General features: G+C 43.0%; 1 protein-coding gene across 9 annotated transcripts in view; it reads right to left on the reverse strand.

Annotated features, from left to right (window-relative positions):
* The window catches only part of MARK3 (microtubule affinity regulating kinase 3), a 131,370-nt gene extending 116,942 nt beyond the window's left edge, over positions 1–14,428 (reverse strand). For 7 of the 9 annotated variants that reach the window (XM_060261306.1, XM_060261302.1, XM_060261305.1 and 4 more), the window contains exon 1: positions 13,769–14,220. In XM_060261306.1, coding sequence (XP_060117289.1) covers positions 13,769–13,825 — 57 coding nt within the window. In that variant the 5' untranslated portion in view covers positions 13,826–14,220. Of the gene's footprint in view, positions 1–13,768 lie in introns of all 9 variants that reach the window. The other 2 variants (XM_060261298.1, XM_060261296.1) reach the window with 1 other exon arrangement.
* Positions 14,429–15,151: the final 723 nt, after the last annotated feature.

The following is a 15,151-nucleotide window of genomic DNA, read 5'->3' on the forward strand; positions in this document are numbered from 1 at the left end:
CATGGACATTTTAGAGTTCTGTCCGCAGGCACAGTTCCAAAATGCCTTTGACGAAGGTCCCTCACTAAAGACTCCCAGAAGACAGATCCAGGTGGTGGATGTGAAGCAGGAAGGAGAACAAAGTTAAGAGTCCAGTAAGTGGTCTTTAAAAACTTTGTAAAGGCTCCCAAGTAAGATTAGCAGTTGGGTTCCCTTACGAATTAAAAACTGGCTAGGTGACAGAAAGCAGAGGATAGGGTGAAATGGACAGTTCTTACAAGAAGTGGGGTCCCACAGCAATCAGGAGCTGTACTATTTATACCAGGCCCTGGATAGCCCAAGCAAGCCCAATCTCGTCAGATCTCAAAAGCCAAGCAAGGTCAACTCTAGCTAGTACTTGGATGGGAGACCTCCTTGAAATAACCAAGGACAGGGGCAGGTTTTATTCAGTCACCTCTCAGAATATCCTCCAGGCCCCCATCAGGGCTCAGTCACCAGAGATTGATTTGACTTCAAAATGCAGGTGCACACACACACTCCCCAAAGGAAAAGGAAGAGCACTGTGCTATTTTATTTGTTCATAAGGATCTGAAAATGGGCTAAGCAGGATCCTACGAATGAGTCTGGTGTGCACAATATGGCCTCTGCCATGGTGTGTGCTTCCTCTTGCACTAACACTTCATAAGAACATAAGTACATAAGAGAAGCCATGTTGGATCAGGCCAACAGCCCATCAAGTCCAACACTGTGTGTCACACAGTGGCCAAAAAAACCGTCAGGAGGTCCATCAGTGGGGCTAGAACACTAGAACCCCTCCCACTATCCCCCCCCAAACACTAGGAATACAGAGCATCAGTGCCCCAGACAGAGTTCCAACAATACGTGGTGGCTAATAGCCACTGATGGACCCCTGCTCCATGTTTATCCAGTCCCCTCTTGAAGCTGTCTATGCTTGCGGCTGCCACCAAAAATCTCCTTCCACTTAGTAAGTGCTCTCTGAAATCCACTGATTTTGCACAAATGGAAGTGTTAAGGGGATTCCACAGCAGAGGCTACCTAGCACACAGGGAGCTGGTTCATAGGATTCAGGCCCAAGTTTCCTGATAAATAACAAGTTATTCGGGATGGCAGCAACGGATTTTGAAGAGTTCCAAAGAGGATATCTACAAACTGGATCAAAAGTCAATGATGTAGCAAATGAAGTTCAATTTATCTAAGTATAAAGTGATGCCCAATGGAGCAAAAAACAGTACCATTAAATATATCCTGATGGGGTCTAAAATGGCAACATCTGTGAGTGCGAGAGATCCAAGGGGCTTGTAGCAGGTAGCCCAACAAAAATGTTAAGTCAATGTACAGTCCTGGCAAAAAGGCAAACTTTGTGTTGGGGATGAATAAGGACAGAACTGAATATAGATGCAAAATTTTGAAACCATGGAAAAACATGGCCATTGAGAGGCTGGAAGGAGGGGGTCTGGAAAGATGGAAGTGTTCTGAAAAACTGCAATATATGCAACATTTACTCTCCTGCCACACCTAACCTTATTTTGCTGATTTACTACCATAAAATGCATCAGTTATAACGTAATTAGTATATGCAACTGTACTAACTGGAATATTTATGAAGCTTTAAAGTATAAATGCCATCCTTTTCTACAAGCAAAATTGCAAATATACCCAATACTTGAGAAAGCACTGCAAAGTGCAGTACCCTATGCTACATTAGAACATGCATTTTTTTTTCTTATCTCTCAGACTGCAAAAATCAGTTGAAAGTAGAAAATAATTTTTATAACAAAACAAGCGTGTGCATATTTGAACAGAAAGAATCTCATAATCACAACAGGAAGGACTATCAGTTTATCTGGATATCAAGTTAAAACTGAAAACACTGAATTCTCAATTTATTATCAAACACCGTACAGTATACTGTTACCAACATTAGTCACTATATATTGGTTAATACATGCTGCCAGGGCTTTTTTCATAGCAGGAACTCCTTTGCATATTAGGCCATACACCCCTGATGCAGCCAATCCTCCAAGAGCTTACAGGGCTCTTAGTACAGGACCTACTGTAAGCTCCAGGAAGGCTGGATACATCAAAGGTGTGTGGCAAAGGAGTTCCTGCTACAAGAAAAAAATCCCTGCATGCTGCATATGTCTCTATAGTTCACTTTATGTACAATTTTTCATGGTATATGTTTAGAGTAAGTAAAGCCCCTCCCAGTTTCCCAGTTTTCTTGCAAGCCTTTTGCTTCTCTAATAGAAAAAACAATGACCAATTCTGTAATGTCACTGTATGAACCTATGGTGTGGATTGACTCGGAAAATTGTGTGTAGTCCCATTTGCTGCATCTTGCGGGGGTGGGTGGGGGGGATGTAGAACTGGAAAAGTACTGAAGACAACCAAGGTTAACCAATGGTTTAGAGCAGCTTTTCTACAACATTTAGAAAAATTAATACTAAGGTGGGCACACAACAGATGTTTATAGTTACGCTGTGCATAGAATGGAGAAAATGTATTGTAATACCTTTTTCTCCCTCTTCCATAATACTGTAATTCAGGAGAACCTAATGAACTTGAAGGGCAATAAATCAGGATGGACAAGAGAAAACACTTCATTCATTGAGTAATCAAACTGTTGAACTCACTGCTAGTGGATGCAGTGATGGCCACTAAACACAGATGACTTTATAAGGGAATGAGACAGATTTGCAGAAGACAGGTCCATGACTACTAGCTGTTCTGAGTATCAGGGCTAGAAGGCAGAGGAAAAAGGAGTCCTGACCTCTATGCTCTGTTCAACTGGCCAATGTGTGAAACACGATGCTGAACTAGATGAACCACTAGTCTAATCCAGAAGGGCACATCTAATCTTCAGCTTCAATGGAGTAAACAAGTTCCAATTTACCAAAGAACCTGCAATTCAGATACTGTGGTGAATTAAGACCTCATCGATCCAGTTTTGCATCCAGCCCTGCACAAGAAGGGAGGTGGGAGGAGTGAGGGGCGGTGTGTGAGCACAGCAATAAACTGTTTGTGCCCAACTGTGGAGCTTAATTGCAGCTAGTTGTGATGCCTAATTGCAGCCAAATTCTGTCCCCAAAGGCATGGATGGAAACAATGCTGGTATACAGACACATTCACAGGAAGGGGGATTCTCTCTTTTCAACATCAGATCTACAAAATTAGAGAGCCTGGGGGTTCACACTGGCTATTGACAAAATATTTCTAATGAAAAATCCCTGGGGACCGAGAAATACAATGAATTATTCTTAAAAATGAGCACCACAGAGGAATTCTCTCTCAGGCTGCAGTAGAAAGCCAACAAGCACTGTGATAAGCCATGGGCGACCCCAGTGATATTGATCTCTCTGAAGGAAGGCAAATGAAGAAGACAAAACACACTTTCCTCTACGGTTCTACCCACTCTTCACAGCAGTTCACCATCAGTGTGTGTGTATGAGCTGATCGAAAAGGCAGCTATATGCACTTCGAACAAGAGCTTCTCTTGAAGAGCAGGAGAGGGAGCAGAAGGACTTTGGGCCTTGACAAATTCCCTTCAGCCTTAGGAGTAACTCCAAAAAATGTAGAAGCCAGAATTCTTTTACAGTCTTCAAGGATTTCTGTTTTAATGACCATACTTTCGAATTTACTGGTACCACAAAACCAAATCTTAACTCTTTACAGTTGCTAGTCTTTTAAAAAATATAATAATAAAGCCAGAACAAAAATTGAAAATAAATATGGGGTAATCCTCTGTCCCCTGTATTAGCTTTGTGCCTCTACTGAGAATCACCAAGAGGCACTAGAAGAAGAATTGCAGATTTATACCCTGTGAATCAAAAATTCAGAGCAGCTTACAATCTTCTTTATCTTCTTCCCCCACAACAGACACCCTGTGAGATGGGTGGGGCTGAGAGAGCTTTCACAGAAGCTGCCCTTTCAAGGACAACTCCTATAACAGCTATGGCTAACCCAAGGCCATTCCAGCAGGAGGAGTGGGGAATCAAACCCGGTTCTCCCAGATAAAGAGACCACGCACTTAACCACTACACCAAACTGGCTACAAGAGATGACTGATGAAAATGACAGATGCCACAATGGGATTTCCAGGCACCATGGAATTTCATCAAGCCCTGGGTTATGCCTCAGACTGACTCTTCAAAAGAGATGATGGGCTGTGCTGGACTTCTCAAAGGACCAGACAAGCCCTTGGAGGGCTGATGCTGCGATGTGCCCAGCAGGCCCCATCAAAGGTGTCCTCTAACCTGTGAACTTCTATCTAGTCTCTGTCACAGAGCAAAGTTCAAGTATGAAGTAAAGTTTCTCAAAGCTGCCTGTTGCCTGGCTTTCTTTGGGGTGTTCAGGAAGAGCAAGTTGTTGGCTGCCTCCTGTTCAGACGCATCCAGCACTGTTCCACAATGATGCACAGTTTGTCAATATCAGACCAGTCCTCTGAATTCAGGAAGCCCAAACTGACCAGCTTGATCATGGCAGTCCACTGCAAGTGTATGCAGCATCATTATCTGAACTATACCTGAATTGGGCCAATCAAGACTATTTGTGTCATTGGCCCAAATGGGTGGGGTTCTTTGTTGATGCATCAAGACCAGAATCCCCTTCCTCCAGTCCAGGTTTTTTTGCATTGTTTTGGGCTGCGCTGGCTGCCGTGGGCCTCCAGCCATTAGAATTTGGGGTGCACTACTTTAGGATTAGCATTGTCACTTTTCTGCAGCAGCTTGAGGCTTGTCCGGTTCTAGATTCAACCACCAAGGGAGCAGCCCCCTGCTTTTATACATTATCCCACAGAGGAATCTGTCTCTAATGTCTTACTGCATGGATTTTTTTGGCTACAGAGAGTTTTTTTTATTAATACTGTGTGTGGATTATTCTTTCGGGAGGTACAGTGTAATGATGGACATCTACCTACAATTATAATGTGCCTTCACACCAATCCTTTGGGGAAAAGGTGGAATAAAAACATTTTAAATAAATAAAACTGTTTCGCTGGCAGTGGAACTTTGAAGATGATGACGATATTGGATTTATACCCCACCCTCCACTCTGAATCTCAGAGTGGCTCACAGTCTCCTTTATCTTCCTCCCCCACAATACCCTGTGAGGTAGGTGAGGCTGAGAAAGCTCTCACAGAAGCTGCCTTTCAAGGACAACTCTGTGGGAGTTATAGCTGACCAAAGGCCATTCCAGCAGCTGCAAGTGGAGGAGTGGGGAATCAAACCTGGTTCTCCCAGATAAGAGCCCGCACACTTAACCATTACACCAAACAGGCTTTCTAATAACCATACTTTCTAATTTGGGATGGACAAGAGAAAACACTTTCTTCTGGCAGAAAATGCTTCTTCCACTTTGTGATGGGGGGAATGGACCTGCAGAAGCTTTTAACTTTATTTTAAACAAAATGTAACTCGTGCAGATTATAAAACCATATCAGTTGTTATTGTGAAACAATACTAGCTTTCAAAACTTCTGTGACATCAGAGTAGCTCAGTCAATCCTGGTTTCAGATAGACAAATTAACAGTACTCATTGCTTGGGCTTCAGTTAAAACAACTAGTTGGAATCTATCCAGCAAGATTTGTTGGTAGAACAACAAAACTTCCTGACATGTTGTGATAAGACTACTTCTTACTATAAAAAAAAGGTAAAGGTAGTCCCCCTGTGCAAGCACCAGACGTTTCCGACTCTGGGGTGACATCCTATCAGGACATTTTCTTGGCAGACTTTTTATGGGGTGGTTTGCCATTGCCTTCCCCAGTCATCTACACTTTACCTCCAGCAAGCTGGGCACTTATTTTACCGACCTCAGAAGGATGGAAGGCTGAGTCAACCTTGAGTTGGCTATTTGAACCCAGCTTCCGCCAGGATCAAACTCAGGTCGGGTACCGCAGCTTACCACTCTGCGCCACGGGGCTCATACTTCTTACTATTACCTCTACATAAAAACTTCTAGGAACTCATAAAGCAGTCTAGGTTAAATAGGTATGTTTTATCTGCTTTTCTACAAGGTACTGAGTGTGCTAAAACAGTCTCCTCAGGAAGGTGATTCCAGTCTCTTCAGCTGCTGAAAAGGCTCTGTTACGTGCTACTACTTATTAGCAAGGTGGTATGCACAAAACAGAACTGTCATAATCTCCACATCTGGGTAGGTTCATATTGGAGCAGACAGTCCTTTATGTATCTCAGCTGCAAACCATTTAGGATTTTATAGAACACCACCACTATTTTAAAAGGTGCAAGCACCAAGTCGTTACCAACCCATGGGGTGATGTTACATCATGATGTTTTTTCTTGGCACACTTTTTACGAGGTGGTTTGCCATTGCCTTCCCCAGTCATCTACGCTTTACCCCCAGCAAGCTGGATACTCATTTTTGGCAAGGCCCAAATAACGCATTGCTATGTACAGAACTTTTAACATGGAAGGAGCAAAAATTAAGAGTGCTTTAGAAACTTATGAAACATTGGACATTTGGTTTTCAGTGCATGCATTTAGGGATGTGATTGGAGTGGATGAAAACAATACCTGCATAATGTTTGGTCCTAAAAGATGCTTTGTATGCAGAGCCCTGTTGGAGCATGAGCACTCCCAGTGCTCTCACACACTCATTCTCACACACACTCACTCACAGAACTACCATACTTCAGTTTATGACCCTAATTATAACCCGCCCTGAGCCTGTTGTGCCAGGGAGGGTGGGTGAGAAATCAAATAAATACATAAATAACTACTTCCTACATTTCTAAGGGAACATGCAAGGCTTGACTAGTTTTAATGGGTCAGCAGAATCTAATCGTTAGTTGGTGTGAAAGATACACCGATCATCTTTTTTTTTTTACTGAGTCTTGCCCTTTGCAATAACCACCTGTGCTTCAGGGCTGGGCACCTGGTAATGGATCATACAGAGCACTTTCCCACTGACCACTCCTTTGAGTCCCACCCCAAGTCTTCCTCCAGGCTACGCTTATAATTGGATCTTGGCTGGAAGCCAGTTTCAATATCCTCTCTCCACTCCACCCTACCCAGACGCTCTGAACACTCAGCATTCTAATTCACATTCTATTCTGTACTCACCTTGGAATTGTATGACTTTGTTTTCAGTTTATTGGACATCATTTGTTGAAGCAATATCTGAGAATTTTGCCATGGTAAGAAACTTCTGACCTTTTGCGGACGCTGGGGGCATATTTTGTCTTATTTGTTTTTCTGATCTTTTGTGTTGATTAGATTGATTTAAGCTCTGAAACAAATCTGTGGGATTTGTGTCTGCATACACATACGCATGTGTACACACACTCCCTAAATCTCAAGGGCAATGTGTCTTTTCCACCACAATAACGATCTCTGTGAACATTTTTACAAACTTAGGGAGTACACATCTTTTGCTATTATTCTGCGTACACTGCATTACCTCTTCTTCGTCAAATCTCACTACACACACAGCTTCTCATAAGCAGAGCTGCATCCTTAAGATGGGGACAAATGTCTCTTTGCAAACAAAACAGCCACTATAAATATAGTCAAGGGAACGTATTATAGCCAGATGTACACCTTGAGCACTTCACCTCCATGTTAAAAGAAAACAATTTGTTTAAGAACTAGATTACGATATTGCCAGATAATCAGCCAGGTGTTTGTAACCAGAAGTCATGCTGCAATCACAATGGCAACAGCCAACAGAGTTTATTGTGCAAACACAATCTGCGCTCTTTCTCCTGCCCAATTATATAGCTCCTGAAATGGTTAAAATGACTGGCCAATTTAACCAGGTCATACTTGCCAAACAATGTTTAAAAGATAACTGGAAGAGCAAATATAGTCTTTAATGCAAAGAGCTCAATCGTTTTGCCACATGCCCTAATTTTTCCTGTGTTCACCATCACTGCCTAACAAATCAAACCTTCAAAGGCAAGGGGGGGGGGAGGAGAGAAAGATTACAGCACTTCAAATAAAAGGACAGAATTCTAGGGCAACAGAACACTCAGCAACTATTTGAAAGTGAACAGGACTGACCCTGTCAAGGGCCAAGGATGTGATCCACTGAACAGTCAAGCATTTGCGTGTCTAGGGCTCTCTTCTTCCCATAACGTTTTCGTGTGTCACTGCGACTATTCCGCGTGCAGGTCTAATCGTGTAGGTCAAAGACAAGCACACATATTCCAAATATAGAATCCCTTCCACAGCCAACCTGCAGACAGGGAAGAGTGACAAAGCTGGGCATCATCATGCCAAGGAGCCAGAAATGGGAACAGCTTGTTAAAACCTTGGCAGCCAAAAGACGCTAAGCAGCCTTAAAGGGACTGCTATATTTCGGCGCTGAAATTCATTATTTCAACATGCAGGGCATTAAAAACAGCACTCAATGGTTTGGTTTACAGCTATGTACGGTAACACTGCCGTACCATTTGGAATAAGTATGAATTAGCTACTATTAGTCATAGAGGGCTGCGGGCTGCCCCTGGAGTCCTGCTGTTCTGAAGTCCCACCCTAAGTATCTGGATGTTGAGGTGGGGGAAGTGTCAAAGGGCTATGCCCCAGATTTTTTTGGGGGGGGAAGGGAGGCACCATCTCCAGAGCATATAATTATCCAAAAAGGTCCAATGATGCAACCGTGCAACAAAACGGATCTTAAAAAGCAAGTGTTTCCAGACAGGATATGTTTCAAAGGAAATGGTGAAAACTCTATCCACATTAATATATCTTCCAAATCACACTGACTTTGCTCACTGGTCGTAACACATTTTTACTGACCTCAGCACTGAAGTTTAAATATAACAGATGAAGAACAAGACATCATCGAGCCTGAATCATCAATAAAACTGCCAGCTAAGTTCAATTCTCATATAGCCATTGTTAGCAATTATGTTTGAAGCCAGGAGGATACCCAGTGCTCAAAGGTCTGAGACAGAAAACCCCTGCTTAGATTTTAATCCCATGAGGCAACTGGGATGCTATTTTTGAGACATTGGTTTTTTGGTCCAAAAGTTCACTTAGGGATTTCATCTCCAGAAGCTTACTAAAGCAGGGCTTTTTCGAGTACAGTACTTCTAAAAGGTTAAAGCACTATGCCTAATGACACACACAAAAGAACCTTAAATAACTACGGCCATTCAAGACTAAGAACTGCGAATGTACAGTCCTTACTGTATCTTGTGAGAAGGGCTATTCTATGACTGTGTTTTGGAGGTAACACCTCTGCTGAATACATCAGCTTGAAAAAGGGACACTTATGTGGGTATTCTCACATAACAAAATACATGCAATTTATGTGTCATGATGCAACTTTGTGCGAAAAGGGAATGCGAAGAGCAATCCTTGTTATTTCAAGAGTGTCAGCACAGAAACCAGTTGCCCTGCATGGCGGAGTAGCAGGTAAATTATGGCTAGGGCCTTAAAGCAGTGTCCTAATCCCTTGGGGGGGGGGAATAAAGTCAACTTGACACAAACACAAAATGGTTCATATAAATTAGCTTCTTGGCAACAGCAGTGCAATACAGTTTCTCTGCTCAAACTGTACAACAGCAGCATTCACTACTAAGCCTACAGGCCACTCAAGCAGACTGTATAGCACATGCACTGCATTAAATCCAGTGAACACATTCAAAAGGTGCTATTTTTCTCATGCAATAAAGTTGAAAGCTCATCACTCTTGACTAGAGTACAAAAATTGTGCTATCCCAAATTCTAAATGGCCAAAGGAAGCTTTGGCTGCTGGTTTCTCTCATTTTGCACAAGAAATATGGTTTACAAACAACTATAATTGCTTGCAGGATCCTTACTACGGTCCAGAAACAAACAGAAAATATTATCTTAAATAGTTACAGAGAGCAGCTGTGTTGGTCTGCCATAGAAGACCAAACTTAAAGACCAACAGAGCTTCAGCTCCTTTTGTCAGACTGACAGAGCTTTGACTCTCAAAAGCGTATGCACTTAAATCCTTGCTGGTCTCTACGATGCTGTTGGACTTAAACCTAACTGTTAAATGGCAGACCAACACAGCTACTCTCTGTAACTAAGATAATTTCTCTTGCCTTCCTTTCTGGTCCATAGTAAGGATCTAGAATGAATCTATTCCAACCTTTAGAGTTGGACTATATGACCTTCGGGGTCCCTTCCAACTCTATGATTCTGTGATACTGCAAGCAATTATAGTTGTTTGTGCACCACATTTTTTTCTGCAAAATTAGAGAAACCAGCAGCCAAAGCTCTGACAGTATCTCAAACAAACAGTCAAAGCCAATATGACAACAGACCAACAACAAATACCTTAATGACGTAAATAATATTTACAAGTTGTCAGAAATTTTCTACTACCAAAGCTGAATAGAAATGCTGTTCAGTTTTTCATTTGCGAGAAGTGTTATAAACTCCCGTCTGAATTAGTTAAGCACAATTATTATTTTTGTCCTCCTTGAAACTAAAAAGGTAAGAATAGTCCCCTGTGCAAGCACCAGTCGTTTTTGACTCTGAGGTGATGTCACATCACAACGTTTTCACAGCAGACTTTTTACAAGGTTGTTTCCCCAGCGGAAGCTGGATTTTCAGGTAGCCAGCTCGAGGTTGACTCAGCCTTCCATCCTTCTGAGGTCGGTAAAATGAGTACCCAGCTTGCTGGGGGGAAGTGTAGATGACTGAGGAAGGCAATGGCAAACCACCCCGTAAAATGTCTGCCATGAAAACGTTGTGAAAGCAACATCACCCCAGAGTCTAAAACGACTGGTGCTTGCACAGGGGATCTTTCCTTTTCCTTGCCATTGCCTTCCCCAGTCATCTATGCTCCCCCTCTCAGCAAGCTGGGTACTCATACAGAATAGTTAAACCACTAGAGACATTGAAATATTTTACAGGTAACACACATACAGGACTTTTTTTTAGTAGGAACACACAGGAATGCAGCTCCGGCTGGCTTGGCATCAGGGGGTGTGGCCTAATATGTAAATAAGTTTCTGCTGGGCTTTTTCTACAAAAATGCCCTATGCTAAATGATGGTGATGTCAGGGGGTTTGGCTTAATATGAAAATGAGTTCCTGCTGGGCTTTTTCCTACAAAAAAGGCCCTGCACACATATATCTATTTTCTCAAGGATTAGTGAAATCAATGTAATGCCTATTTCCTTATGTAGCTGGAAGCTGCTGCTTGTAGGCAAAAACTGTGACAAGTTTCAAGGTTGAGGCCTACTCTACAACTTCTGACAGAACAAGTCCAAATGGAAAAGGTGTTCACGTGCATTACAAGCAAACACCTTTTCAGAGCAGGTCAGCTACAATGCAAGCAGAAAGGAATGGGTTAGGCACACACATGCAAACTGAAGCAGCTGTAAAAAGTTAGAGGTCAGGATGGAATCAGAGGTTCAGAACCAAGGAGGGAGACACGTTTTTCCTCAGTACTCAAGACTGCCTTTGATTATTCGTTGTTTATAAACTTTAAATTGCCTTTAGGGGGTATCATTGCACCTAATGGTTTTGGAAACAGAAAAGAGTTTCTACGTGGATTTGTAGGATTTGTCTGTAATTTAAGAATTCCTAAACACGCTTAAACTTCAGGCCCAGACAAGAACAATGCTCAATCAGCAGTTTTCCAAGAAACCAATATGAAACTGCAGCAAACGTTTTCCATCTTTGCCCACAGATGTTATTCAGCATTAAGTTAGACAATTTGGCAATGGCTCAGTTACATCCCTTTTCCATTGTCAGAAATAAGTACTTTTTCCTGGTGTAAAGTACTGAAGGCAGTCCCATGACATTTAAACCCAAATGCAACTGGGGTATTTTTCAAATTGTGAACTTTGTGTTCAAAAAATTGCCGGCAAAACAAGGCCAATTCTTTGCCACCAGAACTATTATTACATTTGTAAGCAACTTGAGAAATAAGGAAGAGGAAACGATATTTCTTTAGCCAACTGAAGTTGTGGTTATGTCTCTACACAAATTGGGACATTAACACATACACTGCTGTTGCACTGAGGGATTCTTCAATTTAGTACTTCTGTGATCAAGAGCAGGGTTCCATTGAAATGGTATTTCTAACACATCAGAACTACTACCAATATGTAATCTCCATGACCAACCAGCCCAGCTTTATTTAGCTCACAAGCTCTGACAAGATCAAAGAGGCAACATAACCAGAAGCAAAATAATCAAACACTGTACTATGTGAAATGTATATTTTAAAAACAAAACCGGGCATGTTTCTATTAATCAACATCATGTTAATGACCACAAATATTAAGCTTGCTTCCTTTTAACTTGGAGGGGGGGGGAACAACCATGCATTTATATCTTAATTCATGATATTAAGAACAGGAAAGCTGGAAAACTGGAGGACACTGGAAAGTCTCCAGAAGACCTCTAAACTTGATGAGTTTGCTGATATAGGTGATACTATACATGAGAGTGGACTAGCCAGCAAAAGAGTGGGTGGCCAAATTACTGACAACAGACCTAATGAGTATTCAGCTGCCTTCAGGGCTGACACAGTGAGTAAAGAAGTTCCAATTTTGAAGACTGTTTGTCAAAAGCAACTATGGAGGATTGGGCTGAAATCCACAAGTATTTAATAATTGAATTACTTAAATTGACCTTTGCTGAGTATAGGCTTTCATTTGCAGACTGTATTAAGAACTAAAGCAAACAAAAAAATAGAGAAGGTGTTATCTACTATGTCAATAAATCCAGAGTCGGGACAATAAAGCAATTTTTCCATTGAGCATATTTTCCACTTCTGTATCTAGGCATGTTGGAAGTATCTTCAATCAGTAACAATGCACAGATTTGGTGAGGATATGCACCACAAAGATGTACAGCTAAGCTTCTTTGTTATACTCACAGAATTTCACCAGTTCTCGGAACATCTCAAAGTTTATAGTGAAAGTGGCTATCAAATCAGCAACATGAAGAGTTGCATCTTCAGCTGTATACAAGCTCACATGTCTTCTACACTGTTGTCCTTTTCATTAGTTACAAGCAAATTCTGTTGTAACTTCAGCAAATACAACAGCTTTCCTCGCCATCATCCAGACACACAATTTCCATGTCCAGTTTAACACAGTCACATAAACACATCAGATTTTTTTTAACAAGTAATGTCATTTTGCCTGAAGAAGAAAGGTCTTTTTCATATCACAAGATAAGTGAAGCATAAAGGCTTCAGTTTGATACTTTAAAAGAAATAATTCCATTCTTTATCAGAACGACCTTCCTGCTCTGTTTTAAACAGCTCTGTGTTCAGTCATGAACGCATTTTATGCCAATGAACATCTGCTAGAGGTTTAATTTACATTTGCATTCTGAAGATGTGTGACTTAAACACAAGGGCCTTAGCAGAAAAAGCAGCACAGATCTCAACTCTGAATGAACAGAAGCTAACTGTAGAGAGGCCTCAATAACAGCTTCCCTATTGATAACATTTTCCTAGCAACCTGTGAAACATCTGTTCCCAGATGTCCAGCAGCCTAACAATGCATGTCATAACAGGAGGGGCAGAGGATATCCCATGCAATGTCAAGTTTCTATCTGAAGTGATTTTAATTATCATAGTTTGGAGGTATCACAACTGCTGACACTCTTCTATAATGATACAAGTTTTCATAATAAAATAACATTTTCCACTTACAATTAAAAAAGCCACGTCCCATCAATCTCTCATAAGAGGGCAACAAAAATACAACTTTAGTATAAACTACATACAATATTACAAAGTTCAGCAGACAAAAGGCAGTTAGTGCAAAACTAAGACCAACAAATGGAACAGCCCCAAATACACTTACATTTTCAGTGTCACGTTCGTTCACCGTGGGCAACGGAGTTCTAGTGGACATTTTCATTCACTTGTGCTGAAGCACCGTTTTGTGATGGCAAAACCCAGCTACAGGTTATGTAATTCTTTTTTTAAAAAAAAATCCTAGCACCCTTTCTTCCCTCCCCCCAAAACTATATATATTTACAAAAAAATTGGTAAATCTACTGCATGATAGTGGTTACAAAGGGCCACCATCAAGAAACCATGGAGTGTGAGGGAAGGAAATTTGGGTGATTTCCTCCTCCGGCACCACTATCTCATCTACATTCCAGTCTAGCAACGGGGCATTGTGTCCCCCTGGGAATCTTCAGGGATCATCCTACAGACAAGCTTAAGAGCCTCAGAAGGTGGCGGCGGAGGGATTAAAGAGAAAGGGGATTTCTCATGGAAGTGCCAAAAGGGGGAGAGAAGAGGCGGAGAGGGGGGTGGGAATGCTAAGATGGGGGGCTGGGATGAGACTTAGCTAACTAGCAGCTTGTAAGGCGAAGGGACGGGGGCTGCGGACGAGGAGGGGTGCAGCAAGAGCAGCAGAGCCCAACGAGAAGGCTAAATGGAGAATTGAAGAAGACCGCAGATTTATACCCCGCCCTCTCTGAATCAGAGACTCAGAGCGGCTTACAATCTCCTCTACCTTCCTCCCCCACAACGGACACCCTGTGAGGCGGGCGAGGCTGAGAGAGCTCTCCCAGAAGCTGCCCTTCCAAGGACAACTCCTACGAGAGCTATGGCTGACCCAAGGCCATTCCAGCAGCTGCAAGTGGAGGAGTGGGGAATCGAACCCGGTTCTCCCAGATAAGAGTCCGCACACTTCACCACTACACCAAACTGGCTCTCTGAGGGGAGGGGGGGTGTCTAAAGCCTGCCCTCCGCTTCCCCTCACGCCCTCTCCCCTTGCTGTTGCCAGGAGGCTTCTCCACCCCTCAAGTTGAGCCTCTCTTCCTCTCTCCCCAGCCCCGCTTCACCGGGCCGCGGCTCTCATACTGAACGCCCCCCCCCCCCGCCTTCCTTCTTCCCAACAGTGGTCGTCCCCCCCTCGCCTCTCCAGGCAGCGGGGCAGGCTGAGGGCCTTCTGCTCCCAGCCACCCCGCTTCAGCGGCCCAGAAGAGCCCGAGGCCTCGCTCCGTCTAGGCTCGTGGGAAGAGGACCTAGGCGGGTTTCCCCCCCTCAGCCAGCAGCAGCAGCACCGCCGCCGCTCCCGGATGATCGAAGATGGCCGCCCGGCTTCCTCCGCTCCGACATGAACCGGAAGAGACCGCCCCTTCGGCTTGAGCGACTGGCCGAGGATGCGGAGGAGAGATGGCGGGCGGGGGGAAGGAGAGAGAGAGAGAGAGAGAGAGGAGTTGAGGAGTGC

The sequence above is a fragment of the Heteronotia binoei genome, chromosome 21 (genome assembly GCF_032191835.1).
Source record: "Heteronotia binoei isolate CCM8104 ecotype False Entrance Well chromosome 21, APGP_CSIRO_Hbin_v1, whole genome shotgun sequence".
In the NCBI taxonomy this organism is placed as follows: Eukaryota; Metazoa; Chordata; class Lepidosauria; order Squamata; family Gekkonidae; genus Heteronotia; species Heteronotia binoei.